The following is a 17,941-nucleotide window of genomic DNA, read 5'->3' as shown; positions in this document are numbered from 1 at the left end:
GTTTATTGGTACACTCATGAGCAGTGGGAACTGACGGTGAATTTCGGAACGCAGCCTTTGAACGTTGATTCTAAGACTTTTGGGAGACCTGGGGTTTGGGGGTTGGCAATCATTGGCAATAACAATAATGGCGGTTGCCACTTCGCGTGTGGAAGAACTGGTTAATTATTTCAAATCGCATAACAAAATTCGAGAACAGCAGAGCCATTCGGCAAAGGTGCATAGCGTAGGATGGAGTTGTGACGGCAAATATCTGGCCTCAGGTTCTTTCGACAAATCCGTTTGCATATTTTCGCTGTGCCCGGATCGTTTGGTTAGTAAACATAACCTCTAACGCGATGCGTTTTGTCTTAGGATTGAAAGTTTGCCGGGAAATTTGTCAATGAAACTTAACAAGAAATTTTAACAATTTTTCTGTAATTGTTCATTTATCTGTGAACTCGATAATTACAAAGAACTTTGTATATGAATATTAATATGTATCCGTATCTAGTGTGTAATATACCGGAGCAAGCCGGAGTCAGGCTGAATGTTTACAGAACGTGTGTGTGTGTGTGCGCGCGCACGCGCGTGCGGCGAGGTAGCCCGAGGTAGCCAATTTATCGTTTTTTCATAAAAGTGAACGAATGATTGGCTATTCCGCTACGCATAACGCGTTGACGCATCTTGTGGATATTCAACCATACAGAATGTCTCAATAGTATTAATAACATTCTAAAAGCTTATTGTTTTTTTTTTATAATTTTTTTTGTAAATTGTGTTTTTTAAAAAAGATAATAACAATGATAAATTAATGCAAAAGTATTGCTTTATTCCCTTTTTTTGGAATAGTTATTCTTTTATCAATGTTAAGTGACAATCGGTGCTTCCACAATTGCTTAATATATCTTGACACATATACAGAAATACACAAAGGGCATGTTTAAGGCTTGTCAGTGTAATTTATCTTTGTTTAATGATAAATGACAAGGAGAAAATGATTTTTTGAGCATTGGGCACATTAAGTGGAATGCACATAGTATAAAAACCTGTGTATAATGGAGAAATATTAAATAAAGGAATAGGAATTATATATAGAATTTTAGAATCATTTTCCTGAATGAACACTGTAGATAAATAATATATTATGTTATGTTATCTTGTGTGACACATTTATGTTTCACATTTTATTTATATCCACTGTACATTATATTTAATGTTTATTAGGGAAACTGATTCGAAAGTTTTAGTTAAGTTTTAATTGTTGGTTCTAATATTTAATATTCTTCTATTGTGCATAGGGCCTAACGTTATGCATTTATTTGGAACAAAGTATGCACTAAAACTGTGTATACTGTACAGTAACACAGTTTTTTTTATAAAGATAGGATTATTCTTTAATACTTTGTTTTAATATTTTTTAAACCCTTAATAGTGATAGAAATTGCGTTTTCATCGTTTTAATTATATTTATAACAACCTTGGCGATTAGCCATTATTAATTGCATTAGATAGAAAATACAAGCTTATTAGGTCTCAACCAGACTTATTTTCAATTAGTTCATTGGCTGATTAAATTTAACAATAGTTAACTGCAATAGTGACTGCAGTCTAATGGATCATACAAAAAAGAGAACTTTAATTAGTTAACATTCTCTTTTTGGTATGGTCCATCAGATTACAATCACCATGCTCTGTACTAAATTGTAAATTTTCAATATTTAATATTTCAAACGATTCATAGACATTCAGTATGCAGAAAAAACAAATTTCATAAATAAATTTAAAGTATGAAAAATTCTGAGAAAAATTTTCACTAAAGTAATATTATACTTTTTCTTAGAATTTTTCATATTTTAAATTTATTTATGAAAATCTTTTTTCTGTGTACTAAACGTTTAGGGATCGTTTTCAATATCTAGTAAATGTTGAAAATTTATAATTTAAAGAACAATTTACTTTAATAAATACTTGGAATGTCTTTTATTATTCTTCATATGTCACTAAACCGTTTTAACATGAGTCTAATCATAGATTTAATTATAGTTTTTGACATATAAACTTTTTTCTATTTAGAAACAGGAAACGACTTTTAGAGGACATGGCGGTAGCGTCGACCAGTTGTGCTGGCATGCTTTCTGTCCAGAATTACTGTCCACGGCGAGCGGAGATAAAACAGTTCGCATCTGGGATACAAGAACACAAAAGTGCACGGCGAACATTGGCACTAGAGGAGAGAACATCAACATATCATGGTCGCCGGATGGTAACACGATCGCCGTAGGGAATAAAGAGGATCTGGTCACGTTCATCGACGCCCGGGTAATGAAGATACGCGCGGAAGAGCAATTCAACTTCGAAGTGAATGAAATTTCGTGGAACAAGGACTCGGATACATTCTATCTGACGAATGGTCAGGGCTGCGTGCACATACTCAGCTATCCGGAGCTAGAGCTATTGCACGTGATCAAAGCGCATCCTGGCACATGTATCTGCATCGAGTTCGACCCGACCGGTCAGTACTTCGCCACTGGATCCGCGGACGCGCTGGTCTCCTTGTGGGATGCTGACGAATTGTGTTGTTTGAGGACGTTCTCGCGACTGGAGTGGCCAGTCAGGACCATCTCCTTCTCGTACGACGGGCAGCTTCTAGCGGCGGCTTCCGAGGACTTGGTCATAGACATTGGCGAAGTACAGACCGGCGAGAAGATCGCCGACGTTCCAGTAGAGGCGGCAACGTTCACCGTCGCGTGGCATCCGAAACAGTATCTGTTGGCTTACGCATGTGACGATAAAGACTCTTACGACCGGAAACGTGACGCCGGTAGTTTAAAAGTATTCGGTTTCGCAAATGACTGAATCGTCTTCGTTTTAAGTTCACCTTGTTGTCGTAAAATATTGTCTTATTTTATAAATATAAATAAAAATAGTATTTTATAAATAAAGCGCGACATAAAATTAAATTGTACTCTAAAAATTGAGAGCAATATTTACAAGTGGGAATATAAAAAATAGAAGATATTTATATAAATGCTAATATATTATAGACATATCATATAACAAGATATGAGAAACAAGTCTGAAAACACTTTGACTTATGAGACCATATTAAAATTTTAAAGGTAGTGCTGAAGAAAAATTGAAATAGATTCAATAAAAATATTTAAAAAATGTTTTTATAAAATAATACTATTTGAAATAAGTATTTTTTGTAGCAGATATAAAAAAAAGCAAATACTATTTCACATTTATAATGTATGTTTACTTAAAATAATATATTTTATAACCTGTTATCATGACTAAATAAGTTTTCTTTATATATTTTCCATTATTTACTATTTTTTATTTCTAAAGAGCAAAAAATTATTAAAATAAAACATCTCACGAGTATATCGATATAGCTCAATTTCTATAAATATGTTCAATATAAATTTGTCATTGTCACAATCTAGCTACTTAGTAAGGAAAATAAGTTACATTTATATATTCATGAAATATGTACTGTTTTTATTTTGGTTTTACTATTTTCTATCTTGCACTATTAAGAAATAAAAAATAGTAAATAAAATGGAAAATAAAGAATATTTATTCATGATAAATCAAAATGTAAAATAAATATTTCAAGTAAATGTATATACAATAAATGTTAAGTATCATTCAAGGTCCGTGGATTGGCGTTGGAGGGGAAGGAAGGTCGTTGCATAGCCGCCATTTTCGAGACAGCGAGTCAGTGTTAGTGTATGTACGTAGATAGTAAGGTACTACAGCTATTAGTTGTGTGAGTGAGCGAGTGTGCAGTAAAAGTATGGCCGCCGCCATTTTCGTTCCACATCGTTGAAGTGGATGCAACGACCTTCCTTCCCCTCCTACGCCAATCCACGGACCTTGGTATCATTTATATAATTGGATTTTTATATTTATTACACAAAATATTTCAAATATATTTTGCTGATATATCCTTTAAATATTACTATTTTTCATTTCAACTATTTTTTCCAGCACTATCTGAAAGTATCATCGATCTTCTTCTTCTTCTTGATTAATGGTACCCACTCCCTGTATATTAGTTGGGCGGGAGTGATACGACCAAAACAAAACAATTTAGGAACACAAAAACGTAAATAAGAATGCCAAGAAGTATACTCGAGTTAAAACTCGGTGAAGAACTCGAGGATTGCATCAGCAATCCTAACCGCGCTTTTTCACTCTATTACAAACACGCTTTCTGGTACGCGGCCGACCAGCGAATCCTCAGTATCATCGATAATAAGTTATGTCTCAGCTGAACATTGTATCATTCCATCGATTACACAGTCGGGTCAGGAGCATGGTGAAAGGATAACATGGTGTGTGCAGTTCGCGCGTGTCTCTAAAAATTTGCCCTCTTCGTCTATCGGTAGGTTATAGTTGACCAGACAGCCAACTGTGAAAAGCAAAATTATTTAGCGTCAGCCTGTTGGTATGCCGAGTCATCTGTCCTTGTTTCATGCACTTATTCAAGTATCTGCTTCTCTTTCTATCGGGAACAGTTATGCACATGAAGTGTTACACTAGAGTCCTGTATAAAGAGAGAAGCGACATTGATGTCCAAAGCTCTGATTGGTAATCTTATTGATACTTGATTGGCTAAGCGAGCAGCCGTATTGTGACCACAGCTGTTTGTAGAATGATACGAATGGTGTTTGATGACGTTAGAGCGGTCCCAAAATGGCGGTGGAGGACTCAATTGGATACTGAAGGTTGTGGTGGGGGTTCAATGTCGCTTCTCTCTTTATATAGGACTCTATGTTACACTAATTTTTGACCGAAGATTCGGTTCATTCGGTTAGTTTCCTCCATTTCCTCTTCATCGCGAGAACACGTGTGAAAGAAATAAGAAACAGCGTAAGAGTTTGCAAGAAATTGACAAGCCTTTAATATGTTGTAATACAGATAAAAATATGGGACACGTATTTTTATATGTATTACAACGGGCCCACATGATTGTCAAGAGGATGAAACACGCTCTTGAAATAAATTGATTTTTTCATTTTTGAAGTAATACCGTCGAAATAGTAAAAAATATAAAAAAAAGTTTCAAATAAAAGTTTTATATATTTCTATGTATTTTATGACACTTTGTTTAGATTTTTTTAAAATATCATTTTTCTCGAAATTCTTTTCTAAATTTCTGAAAAATTTTAAATTTATTTTATATCAAAACTTATAGCATATTTAATAACAAATTCAAACATGTATGGTAAAGTTATAGTTCGAAGACACATTTTTCAGAAATAAACTAAAAATATCTATATCGCTATACACGCGCCCCATCCATATCTGGTTTATGGCGTCTATTGTTAATATATATATATTTTTTTTTTCATGACTACAAGACTTTTCGTATTATTATATTTTTAAGAGCACACGAAGTCCGGTAATACGCACAACCTTTCCTGCTGTTGCATCATCTTTCGTACGTTCAACTGCGAACGAAAGAGCTAATTATATTTGACGGAAGAAAGAAGAGAAATTGATACGATATCCAAGAACACGAGCACGTGGAAAGAAACGTTACCATCGAAGCAAAATAACGTAACCGAGAGAAAAATAGCAGGATAAAAACGAGGAAGTCCACCACTAGTTATTAAGAGGACACAAAGAAAAGGGGCAGTAACCCAAAGGATCCGGATGAAAGAGGTAAGCCTCCTAATATTGGCAATAAATATAATATAATACAATAGCTTTGTACATCTACCGACGAGAGACTATTAAAGACCGCTAACTTTACGGGAGTTTGTGTGATTGTTCAATTTTTAATGATAAACTGACAATACAGTACAAATTTTATAATTTATTTTTTTTCTTGAAGTTTTATAGATATGCTTATGTATTTGTAACCCAAAAATTCTCGATTTTTATTAAAAATTGCAGTTTTGATGTTAACATTCAAGTTTGATTATCGACAGAGATAATAACTGATCAAAAAGAATTACAATTTTAAAGCAATATACAATGACATTATTAAATATAAGTATGCATATTTGCTTATGAAGTATTTGTATAATAAAAAAATCAAGATTTTAATAACGTATTACTCAAATATTTGTATTAACAATCATATAGTCGATAACGTTATCGCTCTTCAATTACCGCCGGGCCCCAGTGATGGCCTCGAAAATTTACCCAGGGTTGACGGTCTTTAATAGTCTCTCGTCGGTGGTACATCAGGGGGTCAATTGTGTATCATGTAACTAGAGTGAAAATTACAAAAGTGAGCGAATTCACTAGGTATTGACCAATAAAATAATAAATACTCTAGTAAATTTGTTCACTTTTGTCATTTTCACTCTAGTTACATGATACACAGGCTATGTTCCGATATTAACTGCCAGTACTGAAAATGTATAGTATGGCTGTGTTCCGTTTTTACTGGCAGTACTGAAAATTTATAGTTCACGTCACATATACTATACATTTTCAGTATTGGCAGTTAATATCGGAACATAGCCTATATGTGACGTGAACTATAAATTTTCAGTACTGCCAGTAAAAACGGAACACAGCCAAAATCGACTCCCTGATCATTTAAGAATCTACAATTGAAATATGAAAGTAAAGGAAGTTTTTGCCATACTTAAATAAATAACCATGTACACCCAAGGACTTTGATTCTGTCCATGGGGAAATTTTCCAAACTGAGAAATCGCTATCTTTCTACATACTTACAGTTCATAATTAACGTAACGACCAATAAGCTCTAGTCGTTTCATTAATCATGAACTGCGAGTATGTAGAAAGTGGTGACTTCTCAGTTTGGAAAATTTCCCCATGGACAGAATCAAAGTCCTTGGGTGTACACACTAGATATACAAGATCCATAGCCTAGTTTACACCGAGTACTTGATACGCGCACTAACTAGTAATTTTCTATTAAGTTATCTTAATTTCGGAAATAAATTTAAAAAATAGTATATTAAGTTGGTATAATATGAATCAAGATAATTAAATACTGATAATTAAATACTGATAATTAAATACTGATAAGATAATTAAATTATGTATAACGCATTGTCGAAAGTAAGATAAATTAATAGAAAGTTACGATTTAGTACGCGTATCAAGTGCTCGGTGTAAACTAGGCCCATAGCATTACCTGAATTCCGACTAGAGTACCGAAATCACTCCAGTAGGCCTATTCTCTAACTTTATAACGACAATTCGGTATCGTTACAGCGTCGTTGTGCACATATTGGTTGTGTTCCGATATTAACTGCCAGTACTGAAAATGTATAGTATATGTGACGTGAACTATAAATTTTCAGTACTGCCAGTAAAAACGGAACACAGCCCTGATACATGGTAGAAAAGCTGCGTAACGATACGTAACGATATCCCTAGCTATCTTTCAAAGTTACAGAATACGGCCCCAGACGCATAATAAGAGATATTGCTACAAAGTTTGCTTGGACTAGTAATAAAGAAAAACTAAATTCCTTATAAAGATGAACAAAGAGAAAAATTTTTCAGTTCAAACCCGTTTTATAATCGAAAAGGCAGAGGATATGCTTGATATGCTGGATAAACAAAGCAAGTTAGCATAAAAAAGTCTTAAAAAAAAAGAATCTTGTTAATGCTTAGCCAGTATCAAACTTCTTAGAATTAATTTTTGTTTTTTTTTAATTTCTTACAGTTTTTTCAGGGGGGAATGGGTATATAGATGCAATTCAGCATCAATTATTATATTAAATTAATCAATGTAATATAAATAGTGATATTACTAATTCTTATTCGACATGCTGTGTTACGACCGGAAATTAATTCGGCGCACATTCTAGTTGAATTCGGAGAAGTATATAAAATCACACCAATAAATATAAGCACTAAGATCTAGCTGCGATCGAAGAAGGCTTTCTTGCTATCATTGTGTTGTTACACTATCGGTCCAATAACATATTTATAATTTTGTTTTTTTTTTTGTTTTGATTTGATAGTTTATGGAAAGTGTTTACTAGAAATCTAGATTCTGTTCTGAATGTGACTATAGCAAGTAAAGGAAATAATAAGCTGTGAATTCGTATATTTAACAAAGTTACATTCCAGAATTGATATACACACAATCCAAATAGTATAAGAATGGGAGAGGAATGCGAAGGAGACAGCATAGAAGCTTCTCAGTTGGAATCTTGTTTTTTGTCTCAGGGTGAACGTGTAGCTGCAGGAGTAGAAATGAGAAAAAGAGATTGTGCAGCTGGTGTTTCAAGGGATGATCGCAATCTTCTTTATGGTAATTTTGTTTTATCATTTATCTATATCTAAAAATAAAACAATTATATACAACTGAATTGATTCTAATATAAAATTTCAAAAATATACTTTATAAAATTGTCAACTATCTTTATGCAGAAGATATTTCCTTTGTATCTTTAGATGAAACTGATAAAGAGGATGTGCAGGCGCGCATACGACGTATGACTGTAAAGGCTGCCACTGGCACGTTAGAAGATGCAGAAGTAAGAATCTTTCAATCATTCTGTATAAAAGTATTTTACTATTTACAAATAACGAATTTTTATTTCTATCTTAGATGATTGAGTCTATTGAAAACTTAGAGGATACCAAAGGACATTCGGTAAAGGAATGGATTACGATGCTAGGACCACGAACGGAAATTTCAAACCGCTTTAAAAGCTTTCTTTGTACTCATACAAATTCCAAGGGACAGCACATGTACAAAAAACGTATTCACCATATGTGTGAAAGTAATCAGGTATTACATTGAATCTCTTGCATAATTCTGACAACAATAGTTTTAATTTAAAAACATTCTTTTGTAATATTACTTTTTTTTATATTATTTTATGTTATCTTTTTTATAATATTTGGAAATTACAGAATTATTTTATAATTTGTACAATTTTTTATATTTATACATTTTGATTTTTTTATACTAAAGAGATAAGAAGTTCTCATTTAAAAATGTTATATTTGTTTTTCTTTATTTAATAGTTTTTATTTTATGAGTTTTTTATGTTTATTTTAATAGTCCAGTTTCATAGTGGAATTTCCCATTCTTGCTAGTAAGGAACATGGCTTGGCCTATTTTTTACCAGAAGCGCCATTCCAAATGCTTGAGATATTTGATGAAGTGGCGAAGGAATTGGTGCTTACAATTTTTCCCACTTATGATAGAGTTACGACGGAAATTCATGTGAGGATATCGGAATTACCGTGGATCAAAGAATTATGGATGTTCAGGTACATATCTGTATTTAATATGCACATTAATATTATTTTATCTAAATTGTGATCTTGGTAATAGAAATAGTAAATAAAATGAAATTGTATTTTGTTTTTCCTTACAATAGAAAACTCCACTTAAATCAATTGGTCCGAACTCTTGGAGTTGTAACGGCGGCTACGAGTATCCTGCCGCAATTATCGGTGAAGTACGATTGTACAAAATGTAACTACGTTCTCGGACCGTTCGTCCAATTTCAAAATACAGAAGTTAAACCGGGATCTTGTCCCAAGTGTCAGAGCGTCGGTCCATTTACGGTGAGTTGCAAAGTTCTGTGTTTAATTGTTACATCTAGTTAATTGAAAATTATTGCTTTTACTTGTATACAATCGAATGTGTTGCGTGTCTCAGATCAATATGTCGGAGCAAACTATATACAGAAACTATCAAAAGATAACAATACAAGAATCTCCGGGTAGAATACCCGCTGATAAAATACCGTACAGAAAAGACTGCATTCTCCTATCTGACCTCTGTGGTCGTTGTAAACCAGGAGACGAGATAGATGTTACAGCTATTTATACTAATAATTATGACGGTTCTTTGAATACTGAACAGGTAAGATTTATATTTTTAAGTAATCACATTTATCTGCAAGATATTTATCATATTTTTACATCTGTTCCGCGGCACATGACTCACAAGAGTAATCTTTTGCAGGGATAAATTTCTATTCTATCGTATTTTTTCTGTATTTTTTCTGTACAGGACTTACCAGTTTTATTAGCTAATCACTTATTTGTCAAAGATTCGAAAGAAATCATAGATTATCTGACGGAAGAAGACATCTCGAGTATACTCGCTTTGAGTAAAGATCAACGCATCGCGGACCGCATAGTTGCGAGTATCGCGCCTTCAATTTACGGCCATGAGAACATTAAGAGAGCTTTGGCACTGGCGATATTCGGAGGCGAGCCAAAGAATCCTGGTAATTATTTCTTCGAATTATCTTAGCAGTCTACACATTCTCTCTTTTATTATTTGCATTATATTGCGATATGCAGGCAACAAACACAAGGTTCGCGGTGATATAAATGTCCTGTTGTGCGGTAGTCCTGACATAGCTAGGTCGCAATTTTTAAAGCACATGGAGAAGATAGCGCCGAGAGTTGTTTTTACTAGGAATCTAGGCGCTTCGATTGTTGGTTTGACCACTTACGTTAGGAGCTCATCCATCACCAGAGAAAGGACTTTGGAAGCTGGAGCTTTAGTCCTCGCCGATCATGGAATATGCCTCGTCGATGAATTCAACAAAGTATGAACACATATAATTTATGACACACGCATTGATAATGCCATAAATATCAATGTAAATATTATGTTTTTATAGCAATAATTATTGTTAGGTTACAAAAAAGGGAGGAAGAAAGAGAGAGAGAGAGAATATAGCTTTTATATTAATATCTATCATAGATTATTTATATGTATTATTAAAATTGTATATTTTTCTGTATATAAATAATTTATAATATAATTTACATTTTTTCTAGATGAATGATCAAGACAGAACATCTATCCACGAAGCTATGGAACAACAAAGTATTTCTATTTCTAAGGCCGGTTTTGTTATGTCTCTTCACGCCAGATGCGCAGTGATTGCCGCAACTAATCCTATCCGTGGTGGATATGATTCCAGTATGACCTTTTTGGAAAATGTATGTACTTAAAAATTTTTTAAATTTGCGTTTGCACAAAATTATGACGCGTAAATGAGATTGTAACATGAAATATGATTATGGAAATAAAAAATTATAGAATTATAGTATTATAAAATTAAAATCTTGCTTAAACATTATAAATTTATCGATACGTAAAAACAAATCATAAATACTTTACATTAAATATATTAAATTGTGTGTACAGGTGGATCTTTCTGAACCGATTCTTTCGCAATTTGACGTGTTGTGCATAATCAAAGACGAGATCGATCCCATGCAGGATCGTCATTTAGCCAAGTTTGTTATGAATTTGCATCATCCTACAAATAACACGGAGAGAGCACAGACCGTAGTATTGGATCCTGCCACGAGGGATCTGTGTATTCCCCAAGATCTTCTAAAAAAGTACATCGTCTACGCGAGGCAAAATGTACATCCAAAACTAACCAACATCGATGAGGACAAAGTGGTAAAACTGTATAGCCAATTGAGACAGGAAAGCTTGGTGAGTAAAACAAAAATATCTCCTATTTATATATTGTATATTCTTGAAAATTGATAAGAGATATTAAATACTATTGAATGCAAAAAATTTCGGTATTTTGCAATAATGCTTTTATTTCATCACTACGTTTTAGGCGACTGGGAGTTTACCGATTACTATGCGCCACATGGAGAGCATTATTCGTATGGCGGAGGCTAGTGCTAAAATGCATCTGAGAGGTCACGTTCAAGAGAGCGACATGAATCTGGCTATCAAGATAGTTCTCGATAGTTTCATTGACACGCAAAAATACTCTATTATGAAATCTATGCGTCAGGTATCTCTCCACTTTTATTTGTCCGTTTGCCCTTTCGATCTGTATTTATTTTTTACTTTTCGTCTTAATACTGAACTTAACGCACGCACATCTCGTTACAGACGTTCCAGAAATATTTATCGTACAAGAAATAACATAACGAACTTCTACTACGTACTACGACAAATCGCTTTGAACACTCTGGCGTTTCAGAAAACTTTGCACGGTGGACGTATTACTATCGTCGAGATTTCGGAGAAGGATCTGTTGGAACGAGTAATGCAAACGATTACGTTAAATTTGATTCGAAATATACTTAGTTCGAAAATAATACTAGGATTTAATAAGTATATAATAAAAAAATTATGTCAAAATGATTTGGGCTATAAATTTCTTCGTTTCACCGATTATCTCCGATTCACATATAAATACGTCCCAGTACCGGAGCCGTATCCATATTGAATCTCAAAATTTGGACCCAGTTCTGATTGGTCTAGAGTATGGTTTACTGCGCATCTGGTTACTTATTTCACCTTTCTTTTTACATCATGGGGTGTTTACGATAACTAATCGGATCTCGGATTGGATTGAACAATGGTACTCAACGTAGGTATAGAAAATTTCCCTAGGCTAATCGGATTGACGATTGCTGTTTCAAATGTAATCCGATTGATGACGAAAGCGTGGAGACCGAGAAGCATGCTTGAAAAATCTCTTTATTTTTTAAAATAATAACACAAAAAATCAAAGATAAAGTTAAAAAGAATTATTTGAATTTAGATTTATTGTAATTTTTTTGTCTAAACACTGGATTTCGTTTAAATTTCTGTTTGTAAAAATTAATTAATCTATTCTAAATATCTATTCTAAATGTAATTCTAAATTACAATAAATCTAAATTCAAATCATTCTTTTTAACTTAATCTTTGATTTTTTGTTATTATTTAAAAAAATAAAGAGACTTACTTTTCAAGCATGCTTCTCGGTCTCCACGCTTTCGTTATCAATCGGATTACATTTGAGACAGCAATCGTCAATCCGATTAGCCTAGGGAAATTTTCTATACTTACGTTGAGTACCATTGTTCAATCCAATCCGAGATCCGATTAGTTATCATAAACACCCATGATTTCATCTTGCACATGATATAAAAAACTTCTTACATCATGATCTTGCACAGTCGCGTGTCGCGTCAGTCGCTCGTGGTCCATCGTGGTCAGCTTTCCTTAATCGATTAGGAATTACGTTTGGTGTTTTTAACAAGTATTTTTAAAATGATAGGTTCGTATAACCGCGTTTTGCACGCGCACGAGATTTGTGTTACGTTCGATTTGTTTTGTTTATTATTGCACTTTCAATATTTTAAGTAAAAAAACAAACGTGTATAAGTTTTTTTTAGAAAAAATAACGAGAAATAAAAAATGTGCAAAGAGTTACAAACCAGAATGTGCGATAAATCTTGTGAATTGTGAATAATGTTAAGGAAGTACCTTTGGCTCAATGCACACAGGACGCGTCAACGCGTTACGCGTGGCAAATAGCCAATCATTCTTTCGCTTTCTTATTTCTTGTCATAAAAGCAAAAAAAATGATTGGCTACCTCGCCACGCGTAACGCGTTGACGCGTCCTGTGTGCATTGAGCCTTTCTTCTGCTACAGTATATTCATTTTTATTCTAGCAATAAAAAATTGGACGCAGGAGTATTTTCTCGCAAACCAATCGGAGTGCATGCAAATTTTGGAAGATTCGGCTATAGCCGAAGTCCCTTTGTTAACCAATCTTTGTGAAATTGATGATAATGCCCTGGTCAGATTCCGGGGTATGATACAAGATATACTCTATCCTGAATCTTATTTAAAACAATACAAATTGAAAAATAAAAACACGATATCCGTACTATTTGTGGGATGTACAGAGACGTGATTCTGGTAAATTGTCACCTTTTTAATTTTCTTTAATCTCTCAAATAAGAAATTATAGCATTCAAAACAATACATAGTTAATAACGATCTTTTTGATCTTTTAATCTATAACAACCTGGGTCCAAAAGGTAAATAAAATCGCGCAGCCTTCGAGCCATGCTGATATTTACATTTGGCTATTGTACCATAAATGTAAATATCACGGGCATGACTCGAAGGTTGCGTGTTTTGAAGAATTTTATAAGAAGAAACATTCCAGATGACTGTTAATGCTAAAAGTTAGGTGACTATTTCTGAGTTAAACTTTGTATTGATAATATTAGACATTAGAAATTAATCAATTGATTGAATTATTCAAATTTGGTTTGTTAATTCTCTTTCCATTCAAAATCTCAAAGTAATTTCCAACATTTTAAACACAAAGCTTTGTGCAATGGCAAGTTTATTAATTTTTATTTTAGATGCCGCATGAAGAGCCTATATACTCTGACAGTGATGAATATTCAGAAAAAGAAGTTTACTTCGTAACTTCTATACCTGGCCTAAATGATTGGGCGAAGGAAGGGAACTTATTTGAAGATCACAATTTTCCCATCCCAATCGATAGAGAGTCATGTATAGTAAAGGTAAATTAAAATATACAGAATATTTAAAAGAATGTTTTTGCATCAAAACGTTTTTGCAAAAATGTTTTTATCTTGTATACATTTCTCTTAATTGGTTATTTTTGTTAATTGTGAATTTGCTACTTTTCAGATTTACAATAAAATTGATTTAAAACCAAATCAAATTATCGATGTCATAGGATTTATATTCTTAAATCCAATTAATTTAAGTTCAACTAACGATACTGAAATATCTACTCATAATCCTCCTTTGGTACCTCGGTTGCACACAGTAAAAATAATCGACCTAACAAAACCTACCATTACAAATGCTTCCATTATAATATCAAAAGCACAAAACATTAGGAGTGATTTACATATAATATTCACTGAGTTGTTATTTGGAGATACATTAGTTGCAGATTATTTAATATGTTACTTGCTGTCCTCGATGTACGTATCTGAATACCTACACAAAAATATACACATCTGTGATATTATTTCATACAGTATATTTTTAGATACGGGAGGACATCTGATGGTTTATCTCTTGGGCGATTTTCAATTAATGTATCAAATCTACCAGAAAGTAAATTAAATATTTTTCTAAAAGAATTCTATAATATAATTAGATTATTAGTAAGGAAGAGTCACTTCCTGGAAGTGACTGCAAACAATTTGAATAGAGCACCTTTAGTGCCAAAGTAAGTTTATCTCATTCTGTTTGCACTAATGTAGATCAACTCGATTTAATTTGCTTTCTATCTTCTAATTCTTAGAACTAAAAAAAAGGAAGTTGAATTGAGTTTAAAGTTAATCTACATTGATGCCACAGGTCTGAATGCATATATATTAGTGAATAAATTCGCATTATTTCTAGATTAGATTACGAACACAATAGACTGACGAATGGTGAGCTTCAATTGAATAATAATACATATCTTATTATAAATGAGCCGAGCTTAGACATTAATACACTTACCACGACCGGCGCTGAAAATTACAAATGTTTATGTAATTTGATCTTACATCAAGAAATAGCATACAACTGCACGTATCATCCCGTGAAGCTCAAAACTGACATACCAGTTTTGATCTTTTCTGATATAAAATCACGTATTTCTGCAAGTATTTATTTGTAGCGTAAGATATGTTACACTTTTTCTACAACTATTAATAAATGAAATTGTTTATTTATAGAATTGTGCTCATATTGCTTTACATTTTGTCGATGTGGACATAGAAAACATTTATGATAATACAATTGAAGCGGTAAATCACTTTTTGGAAACTAAAGATCGATTGAAACATTTTCGTGAAACTAGTTTGATATCTTTTCTATACATTATAATTTCTTGGAATGCAAAGCAATATCTGGAAATTAGTGAGTGGCGCATTATCGTCAATTGGCGTATTTGGCATCACAAAAGCTTCCATTTCGAGTTTACCATCATTGGTTTCGCCGACGATGACCTTATAAAAATGTGTAGGCACTGCCACATGATTCGCGCTGATCACTTCATAACGCATATATTTCTTTCCATCCGCCTCTCTCCTGTAAATAGACAATAACAAAATGTAAATTAATTTGATTAATTATAATGATTTTGAAAATTAATTATTGAGAAAGAAAAGCGCTGCATAATAAAAATGACAAATATATAATAGCAAGAACAATAGTAAGAATAACAATAAAAACAATTAGTATTACTACGTTAATTAATAATAATATGAAAATAGACAACATTCAAAATAAAACTGAAAACTGCCCAAAAAGCAAACACACTTAGGAAGGTATAATGGCCCCGTGCATACGTAGACGTCCTTGTATAGATATTTGTCAACTTCCGAATGTATTTCTCCAATCTGTTCCAGGAATCTCTGTTGAAATCCTTTCCAACCTGTGGTGCCATATTCGTGAAAAAGGTTTGTTCCATGTGTTTTTGGTCCACTTTGTGATTCCCAGCCGCCGCCAGATGACCGCGATCATAGCCACTTCCCTTGTAGTCTGCGTTGTCTGACCTACTTGGCATCGCCAAAATTAAAAGCTTCAAAGTTTCCTGTTATTCGTTTGGTCGGCATGGTTACCATGTTCAGCATAGGCGAAGCAAGCCACGTGAGTCACGTTTTGTTTCATTCGCACGTCATTATCAATAGGAACTTCGCGTTCCTCGCTGGATTTTGTTTTGTCTCCTGCGATGATTCTCGTCTCGTCATGGCAAACCAGGATGAAACGAATATCACTTGCAGCTGCTGGAACACTCTTGAAGATGCAGAAGAGACAAGAAGCAGCTCTAATGATCACCCTAATATTCATGAAATTGACGAGGAAGAGAGCGAGACAGAAGAAACGGCTTTAGAGCGCCTAAGTCCTTCCATTTCGAACGAGAAAGATGATCAAATTGCACAGAAGACTAAAGAGACGTCAGACAATGAGTCCGTATACACAGGCGAATCTTTTTGCTCCGACGAGTCTTGCGACGAAATCACGAATGTCACGTTGGAATCGCTGAATTCCTCCTCTATGATCCATGTCACTGATCTTCAGCTTAGCCAGAGTCCGGAGGAACAGAATATCAGAATGAGTGAGTGGAAGGACGAGGATGAATCTTATTCGCTCAGTGACGAATTATCTCGCGCCGTTACGACGGATAGGGATAACGGGTTCGTTAAGTCAAGAAAGTGTAGACGATGGAACATGAGCTTCACTGACGAAGAGATGCGTAAGATCGAGCGGGAGAATGAGCTGCTGCTGAGGAAGATCATGGCGCAGCAGAAACCGCGGCATAAAATCCTCGGCGAGGGTGTTGTTCAGTCCAAAATTAGCAGCTCCGCGGTAAACAGGAAGAAATTGCAAAAGAAGATAGAAAATGATAATATGGTATGTAATTTCCATATTAAAGATAGACGGTTATGCATTTTTGTACATCAATTTTTCATATTTTTTTAAATTCAATAAAATATAACTAAAGAAAAGTATGTAACTCGAAAACTTCATTTACAGCTGCTCCTCAGAAGAATACAACAAGCAAAGCCATGTGTTTTCGCAAATGCATCGAAAGTGGGTTGTAGATTGACTTTTTTGTAAAGTAATAATTTTTTATAATATTTAAAAGAATTTTGTGTTACCTCGTTACGAAACACAGATCAATCAATCGCATCAACTGACTGAAATTTAATAAATTATCATTAAGCTACTTGTAGAGGAAGTAATGGGGAATCATCAAAGTTATACCTTGTTTTAGCATACGTAATATATATGTAAATTGCAATAGTTTCAATTTCGATAACATAGTTGAAAAAAACGTCAAAATAGAACTTGCCATTTTTTTGTAACTATTTGATAAATCATCAGTGATCTAATTCACAACTTTTTTTGCATTAAACTTCATATTAATCATGAATATTTTATTAATCGGCCAACACCAAAAAATTCTTGTTGGAAGCCCTAATAACTTATTTAATTTCAATTACAATACAAATTCTTCAGCACATGTAATTAAAATATGACAAAGTATGTGAAAAAGCTTTTTTTTGCAACTGTAATTGCAAATTTTTTAAAATTAACATAATGGGGCAACTTGGAAATCTGAATTCATATTTAATATTCAAAGAATTATTGAAAATAAATAATCTGATATTGAAAGTCTTCGTTTTGTTGAATTGCGTAATTCGCATAGTAAATTTCTACTTTTC

The 17,941-nt window shown here is 33.5% G+C and overlaps 4 protein-coding genes and 2 long non-coding RNA genes across 12 annotated transcripts; 4 read left to right on the top strand and 2 right to left on the bottom strand.

The window, feature by feature from the left end:
- Positions 1 to 4: 4 nt before the first annotated feature.
- On the top strand, positions 5 to 2,942 carry LOC105207742 (THO complex subunit 3). Its single transcript, XM_011177366.3, has 2 exons — positions 5 to 313; positions 2,056 to 2,942. The coding sequence occupies exons 1-2, from the start codon at positions 128 to 130 to the stop codon at positions 2,836 to 2,838; spliced, it is 969 nt and encodes a 322-aa protein (XP_011175668.1). The 5' UTR covers positions 5 to 127; the 3' UTR covers positions 2,839 to 2,942.
- Positions 2,943 to 3,968: 1,026 nt separating this feature from the next.
- LOC120359515 lies at positions 3,969 to 7,242 on the bottom strand. The gene is made up of 2 exons (XR_005576274.1): positions 7,115 to 7,242; positions 3,969 to 4,402 (listed from the first exon to the last, which is right to left on the bottom strand). It is a non-coding gene; the product is annotated as an uncharacterized LOC120359515 (long non-coding RNA).
- A 638-nt stretch (positions 7,243 to 7,880) lies between these two features.
- LOC105207741 (DNA replication licensing factor Mcm2) lies at positions 7,881 to 12,094 on the top strand. The gene is made up of 12 exons (XM_026134044.2): positions 7,881 to 8,245; positions 8,389 to 8,471; positions 8,546 to 8,728; positions 9,005 to 9,216; positions 9,327 to 9,516; positions 9,611 to 9,817; positions 9,968 to 10,187; positions 10,264 to 10,514; positions 10,750 to 10,914; positions 11,123 to 11,422; positions 11,556 to 11,738; positions 11,840 to 12,094. Exons 1-12 carry the CDS (start codon positions 8,095 to 8,097, stop codon positions 11,870 to 11,872), a joined length of 2,178 nt encoding a protein of 725 aa, XP_025989829.1. The 5' UTR covers positions 7,881 to 8,094; the 3' UTR covers positions 11,873 to 12,094.
- A 710-nt stretch (positions 12,095 to 12,804) lies between these two features.
- On the top strand, positions 12,805 to 16,303 carry LOC113003648 (mini-chromosome maintenance complex-binding protein-like). Of its 7 annotated transcripts, XM_039457008.1 has the most exons (7): positions 12,806 to 12,998; positions 13,397 to 13,537; positions 14,102 to 14,266; positions 14,397 to 14,698; positions 14,767 to 14,949; positions 15,126 to 15,157; positions 16,121 to 16,303. In XM_039457008.1, exons 2-7 carry the CDS (start codon positions 13,511 to 13,513, stop codon positions 16,264 to 16,266), a joined length of 855 nt encoding a protein of 284 aa, XP_039312942.1. In that variant the 5' UTR covers positions 12,806 to 12,998; positions 13,397 to 13,510; the 3' UTR covers positions 16,267 to 16,303. The 7 variants fall into 7 exon arrangements, with proteins under 7 accessions (XP_039312937.1, XP_039312940.1, XP_039312942.1 ...); XM_039457003.1 differs by lacking the exon at positions 16,121 to 16,303 and having other exon boundaries at positions 12,805 to 12,998; positions 15,126 to 15,800; XM_039457009.1 differs by lacking the exon at positions 15,126 to 15,157 and having other exon boundaries at positions 16,121 to 16,237.
- LOC120359466 lies at positions 15,073 to 16,265 on the bottom strand. The gene is made up of 3 exons (XR_005576242.1): positions 16,032 to 16,265; positions 15,694 to 15,800; positions 15,073 to 15,367 (listed from the first exon to the last, which is right to left on the bottom strand). It is a non-coding gene; the product is annotated as an uncharacterized LOC120359466 (long non-coding RNA).
- On the top strand, positions 16,277 to 17,891 carry LOC105207738 (cilia- and flagella-associated protein 97-like). Its single transcript, XM_011177363.3, has 2 exons — positions 16,277 to 17,126; positions 17,250 to 17,891. The coding sequence occupies exons 1-2, from the start codon at positions 16,326 to 16,328 to the stop codon at positions 17,331 to 17,333; spliced, it is 885 nt and encodes a 294-aa protein (XP_011175665.3). The 5' UTR covers positions 16,277 to 16,325; the 3' UTR covers positions 17,334 to 17,891.
- The last annotated feature ends 50 nt before the right edge of the window (positions 17,892 to 17,941 follow it).

Source organism: Solenopsis invicta, chromosome 14 (assembly GCF_016802725.1).
Source record: "Solenopsis invicta isolate M01_SB chromosome 14, UNIL_Sinv_3.0, whole genome shotgun sequence".
Lineage (NCBI taxonomy): Eukaryota > Metazoa > Arthropoda > Insecta > Hymenoptera > Formicidae > Solenopsis > Solenopsis invicta.
The sequence above is the reverse complement of the archived record's forward strand: the minus strand, read 5'-3'. Positions and strand labels throughout refer to the sequence as shown.